A 12,467-nucleotide genomic window follows, 5' to 3' on the forward strand; every position below is an offset into this window, starting at 1 on the left:
GGTGGTGGTTGCACACAAAGGTGAATGAACTATATGTACTTAATGCTACTTAATGCCTCTGAACTGTACACTTAAATGGTTAAGGTGGTAAATTTTATATTTTACTACAATAAAAATTTTTTTTTGAAAGTCTAAAAAAGCATATTGAAAATATGGCATTGATATAACTTTAACAACCACAGATATCGGGAGGCAATTCAGAAGTGGGATGAAGCACTACAGTTAACTCCAAATGATGCTACCCTATACGAGATGAAATCACAGGTAATAATTATGAAGAATTTCACTTTCCTTATGAAATTGTGCTATGTTTGTTCGGTGAGTGAGCAATGATGAAGCAAAATAGCATTTTCTCCCATTTTCTTTTTCAAATACGATTTCTTTGGGAAAAAATATTTCACCATTATTTATGGTTCTGTCTTATGCATAAAACTGGAAATTCATTTGCCTTCACAATGAAGTTAACTGTTATTTTAGCCCAACTATTGTAAGATAGGAATCGATGGCTATCTTTTAAAGTCACTGGTGGGCAGGTGCCATGGCTCACGTCTGTAATCCCAGCAATTTGGGAGGCCGAGGTGGGTGGATCACTTGAGGTCAGAAGTTCGAGACCACCCTGACCAACATGGTGAAACCTTGCCTCTACTAAAAATACAAATATTAGCTGGGCGTGGTGGCACATGCCTGTAGTCCCAGCTACTTGAGAGGCTGAGGCAGGAGGATCACTTGAACGTGGGAGGCGGAGGTTGCAGTGAGCTGAGATAGTGCCACTGCACTCCAGCCTGGGTGACACAGCGAGACTCCATCTCAAAAAAATAAATAAGTAAATAAAAAATAAATAAAAAGTCACTGTTGAGCTCTTAGATGAAAAACATACACTTTCCTTGTGATTAAATATAGTAGACTTAGCAAAATAGTTCAGTTTTCTTAAAAATGAGGATGGATTGGGTTCTAGATGAGATATTTCTAAAAATGGCTTAGTCCTTAGCAAAAGGTCAGCATAGATGCAATTTTATTAATAGCTTAAAAATAACATTTGTACTTTAAAAACATGTTTCTAATATTTTGTAGGAAAGTCTGTAAAGAAAACCTTTGAGCACTTGAATAGATTATCCAAGTGAGTTTAAAAGTCTCACACAGAGCATTAAACATATTTTTGGCAGGGAATTGTTGCAATTCAGCCTTAATCTGCACACCTAACAAATATTTTTCAAATCGTGATCTCAAATATAGGACACACATTTGTCACCTTTGAATTTAGTTTATCCAGGAAAAACCCAAATAAATTATGTCATCTGAATCAAGTGATATGAGGACCTTCATTTGTATTCCTTTTTCAATCTTAAATATGTATATATGAATGACAGGTTTGTGGCAAGCTTTATGAAGACTTGTTTAATTTGGAACCTGATAATAATGTTTGTATCACAAATCTTTTAAAGTGTTAATGGTCCTAAAGATTATAGATAAAATCCAGCCCCTTCCCACAGACCACAGTGGAGGGTACTAGAACTCTCTGGTAACCCTAACTCTCCCTAACCCTAACCCTAACCGTAACCCTACCTTCCTAGTATGTATGGTTTGAAATGCCCAGTAGTGAGAAGGCCTAGGGAATGTTTTAAATACTTTTTATAACATAAAGATGTTCATTAGGGACGGGATGGCTGGTTGAACAAATTAATTCACCTAGTTTAATGGCAATACCTGGGGTTCCCTGAAAACCACATTGTAAATAGAATAAATGGAAGTGGAATTGGGAGTTCAAAATACCTCTGAGCCACCATAGTTAGGATATGACCACTTGGTTTTGACCAGATGGACATAAGATTCAATAACTGGAAAGGGAATGGTTTACATTTTCATAGTTATATAAGGGGTGAAAAGAGAACTATAATTTCTTACCCTGAATGGCAGAGTAAGGGGTAAAAATCACCGAAATGCTATTTTTACTGGACTAAAAATATATCTTAAAAAATGAAAAGGGTTTTTTATGTAGTTGCTAGTTTATGAATATTACTGACAGATTTTTTGGTCTTTTTTTGCCTATAGGTGCTAATGTCTCTTCATGAAATGTTCCCAGCAGTACATGCAGCAGAAATGGCCATCCAGCGAAATCCACATTCATGGGAGTCTTGGCAGACTTTGGGACGTGCTCAACTTGGTTTAGGAGAGATAATCCTGGTGAGGAAGTCAGATTATTATAATGCAGAAATTTTAAGTATATTTTGACTTTTTTTTTTTGAGATGGAGTCTTGATGTCACCCAGGGTACAGTGCAGTGGTGCAATCTCAGCTCACGGCAACCTCCGCCTCCTGGGTTCAAGCGATTCTCCTGTCTCAGCCTCCTGTGTAGCTGGGACTATAGGCATGCGCCACCATGCCTGGCTAATGTTTTTGTATTTTTAGTAGAGACGGGGTGTCACCATGTTAGTCAGGCTGGTCTTGAACTCTTGACCTCAAATGATTCTCCAGCCTCGGCCTCCCAAAGTGCTGGGATTACAGGCGTGAGCCAACATGCCCAGTCTATTTTGACATATTTTTGATTAACTGAACCCAAAAGTGAATAGCCGTTTATCAAATCTATACAAAAAACGATTAGCAAATTACTTCTTAAAGGTATTAATCCATAAACACAGTTCAGAGGTATTACTGAACATCTTCTTTATTATAGACACTAATTATATCATGATCAGAATATTTTTCAGTTACTTGACATCATGGATATTAAAAAAAATTTAACATAAAACATTGGCATTTGGTAAACCTTATTTAAATAGACAATAGGCAACTTTTTGGCTTAGTTCTTTGGATCATTACATTTACCACATTATAAAGTGGTATTAGTATCACTGTGGAGACAAAACTGCTAATAGATTATATAGGGGAAGGAAGACAGTAGAATATGGGAGGGTAATGGTGATGAACATTTAGACTGAAAAGTTGTTAGGCTTATTGAGGGGATAAAGAGGAAGAGTAGAAATGTGTGCAAATGAAATACTCATTGTGTAATGTTTACCGTAAACTGGTACCTAATGCATTTCTCAATTTGTCTGGACTATACCTTGTTAGTAGCAGAGGCTATCTAGGTAAGAATTAGCTGTGACAGCTGTCCTGTTGTTTTTCTTTTGGCAGGGCTATATACACCTGATAGCTAACGAAATTTAACTTCCTAACAAGTGTTTGCAAATCTAATATACAGTGCCAAATTTCCTCCTTGTTATTAAGTAAATTAAGATTTTAAAAATGGTTTTATTTTTTACAGTTCAAAATAAAACAAATTTTAAAAGTCTCTTGCAAGACTAAAATTACTGATAAATTCAAAATTTAAACTTACTAACAGTGGTTTTAGTAAATTGTGGATGACTGAGCTTTTTTTCTGGCATTCTTATAAATGTATCATTATTTCTACTTACCAAAAAAGGTGTTTGTCAAATTCTCAGAAATAGTAAGGAATTTGTATGAGAAAATAATTGATTTGATTAAAGTAAGTTAATGATAATCTAAATGAGATTCACAGTGATAGAAACCATTTTAACCAAGTACTGTTTTTTTCTTGCCATTTAGCACTGTCAACTTCTCTCTTTTTACATGAAGACTTAAATCATACCAGAGTTGGAAAAAAGAGTTCAAAGAATTGAGTTTTCTAACAGATTAACAGGGGAAGAAAACCCTATCATATAATACTTTTTCCTTGCCTCCCTTATTAAAAATTTATACATCACTATCTCTTTTGCCAATAGTGTCTATGGTAATGGAACAAATCTCTAGGACATAATATTTAGTAAAGATTGTCCTTTATAAAGAAAGAAAATACACTGCAGGTGAGACGGAGATACTTTGAATCATCCAATAAAAATAATTTAATATTTAAATTTTTTTGAATAAGAGTACCAGTTCGACTTTTTTTTTTCTGTTGATATGGCTCTATTCATTAATACTGTGAAATTCTTAGAAGAATTGAAAGTATTTTTTTTTTGCCATTTAAATGTAATTTTTAGGAATCTCTGTTTTTATGTAGATTTAAGCTGTTCTCTTAAAAGACTAGAATGGTAAAAAAAAAGATGACTCAAAATGTCATAACGAAGGGACACTATGTAAAATATATTGAAAGCAAGCTAGAATTTCTAACATCTAACAATTCTTACTATATATACATATGGACTAAAACCATAGGAAATTATGTATGTAAATAGCACAGGCAGTAAATTAAAAGTCAGTAGTTGGGTATATCTCCATGAATAATTATTTAAACTTAGTAAGAGTTGGATGTGAACATTGGAAAATGTTTATAGGAGATATATATATATATAATATGTATGTATATGGTATACATTTTATATATATACGTGTGTGTGTATATATATATATATATATATATAAAAGACTTTATGAGAATGAGATTTTAAGAAGTGGAAGGATGAGAGAATAAGAAAGCTGAAGCCAGGCGCGGTGGCTCAAGTCTGTAATCCCAGCACTTTGGGAGGCCGAGGCGGGCGGATCACAAGGTCAGGAGATTGAGACCATCCTGGCTAACACGGTGAAACCCCGTCTCTACTAAAAATACAAAAAATTAGCTGGACGTGGTGGCGGGCGCCTGTAGTCCCAGCTGCTCGGGAGGCTGAGGCAGGAGAATGGCGTGAACCTGGGAGGCAGAGCTTGCAGTGAGCTGAGATCGCGCCACTGCACTCCAGCCTGGGTGACAGAGCAAGACCTGTCTCAAAAAAAAAAAAAAAAAAAAAAAAAAAGCTGAAGAGAATGGTTCTGGGAGTTAAAAATTCTGTATGAGGGAATGGGGATGGTGAGAAAGGAATACATAAGGGATTTATCCTGAAGAAGAAGGTAGAGAGGGAAGGAGACTGGGAAAGGTAATGAATACCAGGAGGTAACAGTATCAGGAAGGATTCTTCTGTTGGCTTTCCAGGGTTCTCAGCCTTCAGTGCTGGAACTAGCTTTGTGGCTTCCCTTCTTCGGGCTCTGTGTAATTCATTGCCAGCTTTTGCTTTTCTTCATGCCAATGTGTAATAAATACTAATTTTGTTTACTAATGTTTTCTCTGTTTTCCAAGTCTCATTTTAGCCATTGGTTTTAATATTTTGCATGAGCAAATCTTTAATTAGAAATTTCAGTTGCATCACTTGATTCTTTTTATTGTTTCGCTTTTGTAATGGTAGTAATGGGATGGACAAGTGATAATTTCCAGACAAAAGGAAGATGATTGAGAGTTTTTAAAATTTCACTTGAGGGGCTGGGCATCCTGGCTCACGCGTATAATCTCAGCACTTTGGGAGGCTGAGGCAGAAGGATTGCTTGAGGCCAGGAGTTTGGACCAACCTGGGTAGCATGGCAAGATCCTATATTTACAAAAAAAAAAAAAAAAATTTGGCTGGGCATGGTGGCTCATGCCTGTAATCCCAGCATGTTGGGAGGCTGAGGTGGGTTGATCACCTGAGGTCAGGAGTTTTGAGACCAGCCTGGCCAACATGGTGAAACGTCGTCTCTACTAAAAATACAAAAATTAGCCAGGCATGGTGGTGTGTGCCTGTAGTTCCAGCTACTCAGGAGGCAGGAGAATATCTTGAACCTGGCAGGTGGAGGTTGCAGTGAGCTGAGATCGCACCACTGCACTCCAGCATGAGTGACAGAGTGAGACTCCATCTCAAAAAAAAAAAAAAAAATCCACTTGTAAATTTTTAGTTTAGTTAATTACTGTAGACATTGTTTGAGTCAAGCTGCATTATCTTTTTTATAATTGAATAGTACAAATTCTTGAATTAGAGTCTTTATAAATGTATGTTGACACTTAAGAATTGAGTTTTTTTCTTGAAAAATAAAGTTTGTTTATGAGCTTTATTATTGTTCTGTTTTTTTTTGTTTTGTTTTTTGTTTTTTTGAGATGGAGTCTCGCTCTGTTCCCCAGGCTGGAGAGCAGTGGTGTGATCTCGGCTCACTTCAACCTCCACCTCCCGGGTTCAAGCCATTCTCGTTCCTCAGCCTCCCAAGTAGCTGGGACTATAGGCGTGCGCCACCATGTCTGGCTAATTTTTGTAATTTTAGTAGAGACAGGGTTTCACCGTGTTGGCCAGGCTGGTCTTGAACTCCTGACCTCATGATCCTCCTGCCTCAGCCTCCCAATGTTCCGGGATTACAGGCGTGAGCCACTGCGCCTTGCCTCACAATTTTACTTTTTGAGTCTATGAATTTGCCTGTTTTAGAGATATCGTATAAGTGGAATTATGCAGAATTTGCTTTCTGTGACTGGCTTCTTTCACTTAGCATAATGTCCTCAAAGTCCCATCCATGTTGTGTATTGTAGAATTTGCTTCTTTTTTGAAGCTGAAAAATATTTCATTTTGTGTGTATACCATTTGCTTTGTTCATTCTTCCTTTGATGGACATTTAGGTTGTTTCTACATATTGGCTATTGTGAATAGTGCTGCAATGAACCTGGGAGTGCTAATATCTCTTTGAGATCTTGATTCTTTTGGGTAAATATCCAGAAATGAGATAGCTTTATTACATGGTAGTTCTAATTTTAATTTTTTGAAGAAACTCCATAATGGCTACACCATTTTGCATTTTTACTAACAATGTACAAGGGTTCCAGTTTCTCCATAACCTCACTGACACATCTTGCCTTTTTGTTTGTTTGTTTTTTTTTTGAGGGGGAATCTTGCTCTGTCGCCCAGGCTGGAGTGCAGTGGTGTGATCTCGGCTCACTGTAACCTCTGCCTCCCGGGTTCAAGTGATTCTCCTGCCTCAGCCTCCCAAGTAGCTGGGATTACAGGTGCCCATCACCACGCCTGGCTAATTTTTGTATTTTTAGTAGAGACAGGGTTTTGCCATGTTGGCCAGGCTGGTCTTGAACTCCTGGTCTCAGGTGATCCGCCCACCATGGCCTCCCACAGTGCTGGGATTATAGGTGTGAGTCACCGCATCTGGCCACCTTTTTTTTGTGTGTGATAATACCCATTTTAACAGATGTGAGGTGATATTTCTTTTTTTTTTTTTAATTTGAGTTAGCTTTTATTTAATTGTTAAACCTATGCTTTGAGGTTTTTAATTGAAATTTTTTAAAAATTTTTTTAGTATTTATTGATCATTCTTGGGTGTTTCTCGGAGAGGGGGATTTGGCAGGGTCATAGGACAATAGTGGAGGGAAGGTCAGCAGATAAACATGTGAACAAAGTTCTCTGGTTTTCCTAGGCAGAGGACCCTGCGGACTTCCGCAGTGTTTGTGTCCCTGGGTACTTGAGATTAGGGAGTGGTGATGACTCTTATCGAGCATGCTGCCTTCAAGCATCTGTTTAACAAAGCACATCTTGCACCGCCCTTAATCCATTTAACCCTGAGTGGACACAGCACACGTTTCAGAGAGCATGGGGTTGGGGGTAAGGTTATAGGTTAACAGCATCCCAAGGCAGAAGAATTTTTCTTAGTACAGAACAAAATGGAGTCTCCCATGTCTACTTCTTTCTACCCAGACACAGTAACAACCCGATCTCTCCTTGTCCCCACATTTCCCCCTTTTCTATTCGACAAAACCGCCATCGTCATCATGGCCCGCTCTCAATGAGCTGTTGGGTACACCTCCCAGACGGGGTGGCGGCCGGGCAGAGGGGCTCCTCACTTCCCAGACGGGGCAGCCGGGCAGATGCACCCCCCACCTCCCGGAAGGGGCAGCTGGCCGGGTGGGGGCTGCGCCCCCCACCTCCCGGATGGGTGGCTGGCCGGGCGGGGGCTGCCCCGCCACCTCCGGGATGGGGCGTCTGGCCGGGCGGGGGCTGCCCCCCCACCTCCCGGACGGGGCGCTGGCCGGGCGGAGACGCTCCTCACTTCCCAGACTGGGCGGCTGTGGGGCGGAGACACTCCTCACTTCCCAGACGGGGCAGCTGCTGGGCGGAGGGGCTCCTCACTTCTCAGACGGGGCGGCCGGTCAGAGACGCTCCTCAGTTCCCAGACGGGGTCACGGCCAGGCAGAGGCGCTCCTCACATCCCAGACGGGGCGGTGGGGCAGAGGCGCTCCCCACATCCCAGACGATGGGCAGCCGGGCAGAGAGGCTCCTCACTTCCTAGACTGGATGACGGCTGGGAAGAGGCGCTCCTCACTTCCCAGACTGGGCGGCCGGGCAGAGGGGCTCCTCACATCCCAGACGATGGGCGGCCAGGCAGAGACGCTCCTCACTTCCTAGACAGGGTGGCGGCCGGGCAGAGGATGCAATCTCGGCACTTTGGGAGGCCAAGGCAGGCGGCTGGGAGGTGGAGGTTGCAGCGAGCCGAGATCACGCCACTGCACTCCAGCCTGGGCAACATTGAGCACTGGGTGAGCGAGTTGAGACAGAGTCTCCCTCTGTCACCCAGGCTGGAGTGACATGGTGCGATCTCGGCTCACTGCAACCTCCGCCTCCCGGGTTTAAGCAGTTCTCCTGCCTCACCTCCCGTGTAGCTGGGACTCATGAGGTGATATTTCATGGTGGTTTTGATTTGCATTTCCCTGATTAGTGATATTGAGCATCTTTTCATATACCTGTTAGCCATTTAGAGAAATGTCTATTCAAGTGTTTAGCCCATTTTAAGATCAGGTTACTAGGTTTTTTGGCTATTGAGTTATTTCTTATATATTTGAAAGTTAAACCCTTAGATATGATTTGCAAATATTTTCTCCCATTCCATAGGTTTCCTTTTACTCTGGTGGTTGTTTCCTTTGTTGTGCAGAAGCCTTTTAATTTGATGTAATCTCACTTGCCTATTTTTGATTTTGTTGCCTATGTTTTTGGTGTTATATTCAGGAAATCATTTTTAAGACCAATGTCATGAAGGTTTTCCCTGTTTTTTTGTTTTGTTTTGTTTTGTTTTTGTTTTTTTTGTAGGAGTCTTATAGCTTCAGGTCTTACATTTAAGTCTTTAATGCACTTGGAGTTGACTTTTGTTTATGGTGTAAGATGAGGATCCATTTTCATTCTTTTGCACGCGGATATCCGGTTTTCCCAGCATCATTTGTTGAAGAAACTAGACTTTTCTCATTATGTATACTTAATGCCCTTTTTGAAGATCAGCTGACCATGTTGGGTGTGGATTTATTTGTAGGCTGTCTATTCTGTTCCATTGGTCTATATATCTGACTTTATGCCAGAATCGTATTGTTTTGTTTGCTGTCACTTTGTAATATATTTTGAAATTCATGAGTGTGATGCCCCTAGTTTTGTTCTTCTAAAATTGATTTTGTCCATTTACTTTGTGCCCAGCTCAGGAAAGGGGTGATAGCAACTTCCAGCCCAAATATCCCTCTCTGTTCTTCCTAGCCCCCAGGCAGCTGGATTTTGCCAAATTCCATCAGTACTCCACTACAGGTAAGACAGAAGCCAGTCCTTTTGGTAGTCTCCATAAAAACTGGGGCATTGGACACAGTGTGGACCAATTCTTTTCCTCCCTAGGCAAAATCTGGGAGCTGGGAATTTTCTTCGCTCACTCTATGCCAAGCTGGGGGAACAGATAGGGTGACTACTCTTCCAAACCTCCATTATCTCTGGTCTCCTGTAGGTGGTTAGATTATGTAGGACTTGTTTTAACAGTGGTCCAAAAAACAGGCAAGACAGAAACCAGTACTTTTTGTAGCCACCGTAGAAGTTGGGGCATTGGACACTCAGACCAATTCATTCTTTCCCTTGAGGGTAGCTTGGAGCTGCAGGGTTCTTCCCAATCCTATGGAGCTGTGCTGGGAGTAAGATTCTGGTGAGAGGGTGTCCTGAATCTCCCTTCTGGCTTTGATGAGTATGGATTCTTATTCATCCAGGGTGCAGGAGCCTTTCAGTTAGTTTCTGGATTTCTCACAAAGGAATTTTGTTTGTGAATTGTTGCTGAATTGGTGTATTTGTTGGATGAAGGAGGGTCCAGGGCTTCCCACTCTGCCATCTTGCTGATGCTACTCCTCTGCCATTTTGTTTTGTGAAGTTCTTTGAAGAGGAGTGCCCTTGGGAGATTTTAAACTATCTTAAATTTAAAAATGTAATTGCAGCTCTTTGGATTTACTTTAAATACATATGTATATTTAAGTTTAGTAAATATGAAAGCATTAGTAATCAAGACAGTATAATACTTAGATAGGCATAATGTAGACATATAGATCAGTGGGATAGAACTGAAAGTACAGAAATAAACCTACATTTTTACAGTTAATTGGACAAGGGTGTCAAGACAATTTAATGGGGGAAGGAATAGTCTTCAGCAAATGGTGCTGAGGCAGTTGGATATCCACATGCAAATGAATGACTTTGGACTCTTACTTCACATTTTATGTAAAAATTAACTCAAAAACAAACAAAGACCTAAACATAAGAACTAAAAGTATTATAAAACTCTTAGGAGAGAACATAGGTGTAAATCTTTGTAACCTTGGACTCAGCAATATATTAATATTTTTTAGATATGACATTGGAAGCACAAACAACAGAAGAAAAAAGTAGATAAAAATTGGACTTCAAATTAAACACTTTTGTGCTTCAAAAGTTACTGTCAAGGAAGTGAAAAGGCAATTCACAGAATGGAAGAAAATATTTGTAAATCATATATCTGATAAAGGTCTAGTATGTAGACTCTGTAAAAAACTCTTACAACTCAATAACAAAAAGACAAATAATGTAATTTAAAAATAGGCAAAGGATTTGAAAAGGTATTTTTCCAAAGAAGATACACACACAGCTAATGAGCACATGAAAGATGCTCAACATTGTTACTTGTCAAGGAAATGAAAATCAAAACCACATTGAGATACTACTTCACATTCACTATCATAAAAAAGATGGACAATATGAAGTGTTGGTGAGGGTGTGGAGAAATTGGAGTCCTCGTCCATAGCTGGTGGGAATGTAAAATGTTATAGCCAGTCTGGCAGCTCCTCAAAAAAATGAAACATATAGTTACCATATGACAAAACAGTTCCACTCTTTATACCCAAGAGAAATGAAGACATATGTCCACACAAAAACATTTACATAAACCTTCATAGCAGCAGCATTTAAAATGGCCAAGAAGTGGAAACAACTCAAATGCCATCAACTGACAAATAGATAAACAAAATGTGGTATATCCATACAATGAAATATTATTCAGCATTAAAAAGAAATGATGCCTGTTACAACACGGATGAACTTTAAAAACAATATGTTAAGTGAAAGAAACCAGACATAAAAGGCTGTATGATTTCATTTATATGAAATATACAGAATAGACAGATATATAGCAATAGCAAGTAAATTAATGCTTGCCTAGAGCTGGGGTTTTGGGGAGAAATGAGGAGTAACTGCCAGTAGGTATGGAATTTTCTTTGGGGGTGATAAAAATGTTCTAGAATTGATTATGGGTGATGGCTGTGTGACTGTGAATATTGAATTGTATGTTTTAAATGGGTGAGCTTTATTGCTGTTTTAAAATTTTAGTAAATATGAATAAAATACCTTTTAATGTTTCCTAAGGCATTAGCTTTATGCCATGAAGAGGTATTTATTTTTTAACACTTCTATATAGGTGGATTTTTATTAGAATATTAAGAACACATAAAGCACAATTCCCATGGTACCTTAATTTTTAATTTTTATTTATTTATTTTTTTTGAGACAGTCTCGCTCCGTCGCTCAGGCTGGAGTGCAGTGGTACCATCTTGGCTCACTGCAACCTCTGCTTCCTGGGTTCAAGTGATTCTTCTGCCTCAGCCTCCAAATTAGCTGGGATTACAGGCATACACCACCACACCCAGCTAATTTTTTTTTTTTTCGAGACGGAATCTTGCTCTGTCGCCCAGGCTGAAGTGCGGTGGTGCAATCTCGGCTCACTGCAACCTCTGCCTCCTGGGTTCAAGCGATTCTCATGCCTCAGCCCCCCGAGTAGCCACCACGTGGAGGGTGCCACCATGCCCAGCTAATTTTTGTATTTTTAGTAGAGACAGGGTTTCACCATTTGGCCAGGCTGGTCTTGAACTCCTGACCTCGTGATCTGCCCACCTCCGCCTGGCAGAGTGCTGGGATTACAGGCGTGAGCCACCACGCCTGGCCAAATACTGCTTTATATACCTATCTCTGTGTTTTTTTTTTTTTTTTTTTTTCTTTGAGACAGAGTCTTGCTCTCTCATCCAGGCTGGAGTGCAGTGGCACCATCTTGGCTCACTGTAACCTCTGCCTCCTGGGTTCAAGCAATTTTCCTGCCTCAGCCTCCTAAGTAGCTGGGATTACAGGCACCACCACTATGTCCAACTAATTTTTTTTGTATCTTTAGTAGAGACGGGGTTTTGTCATTGAACTCCTGGTCTCGAGTGATCCATGCTTTCGCCTCGGCCTCCCAAAGAGTTGGATTTACAGGCGTGAGCCATCATGTATCTGTCTTCTTTATGACTTCTCTAAAGGGCCTATTAGATTGTAAATCTGTAGATTATGTGCAACCTTTTTTTTTTTTGAGATGGAGTTTCGCTCTTGTTGCCCA

The 12,467-nt window shown here is 40.0% G+C and overlaps 1 protein-coding gene across 2 annotated transcripts in view; it reads left to right on the forward strand.

Moving 5' to 3' along the window:
- Window positions 1–12,467, forward strand: part of TTC33 (tetratricopeptide repeat domain 33) — a 47,276-nt gene that overhangs the window by 28,346 nt on the left and 6,463 nt on the right. For both annotated transcript variants that reach the window (XM_003810971.4, XM_063604487.1), the window contains exons 3-4: window positions 183–264; window positions 2,050–2,181. In XM_003810971.4, coding sequence (XP_003811019.1) covers window positions 183–264; window positions 2,050–2,181 — 214 coding nt within the window. The remainder of the gene's footprint in view (window positions 1–182; window positions 265–2,049; window positions 2,182–12,467) is intronic.

This window comes from Pan paniscus, chromosome 4, assembly GCF_029289425.2.
Source record: "Pan paniscus chromosome 4, NHGRI_mPanPan1-v2.0_pri, whole genome shotgun sequence".
Classification (NCBI taxonomy): domain Eukaryota; kingdom Metazoa; phylum Chordata; class Mammalia; order Primates; family Hominidae; genus Pan; species Pan paniscus.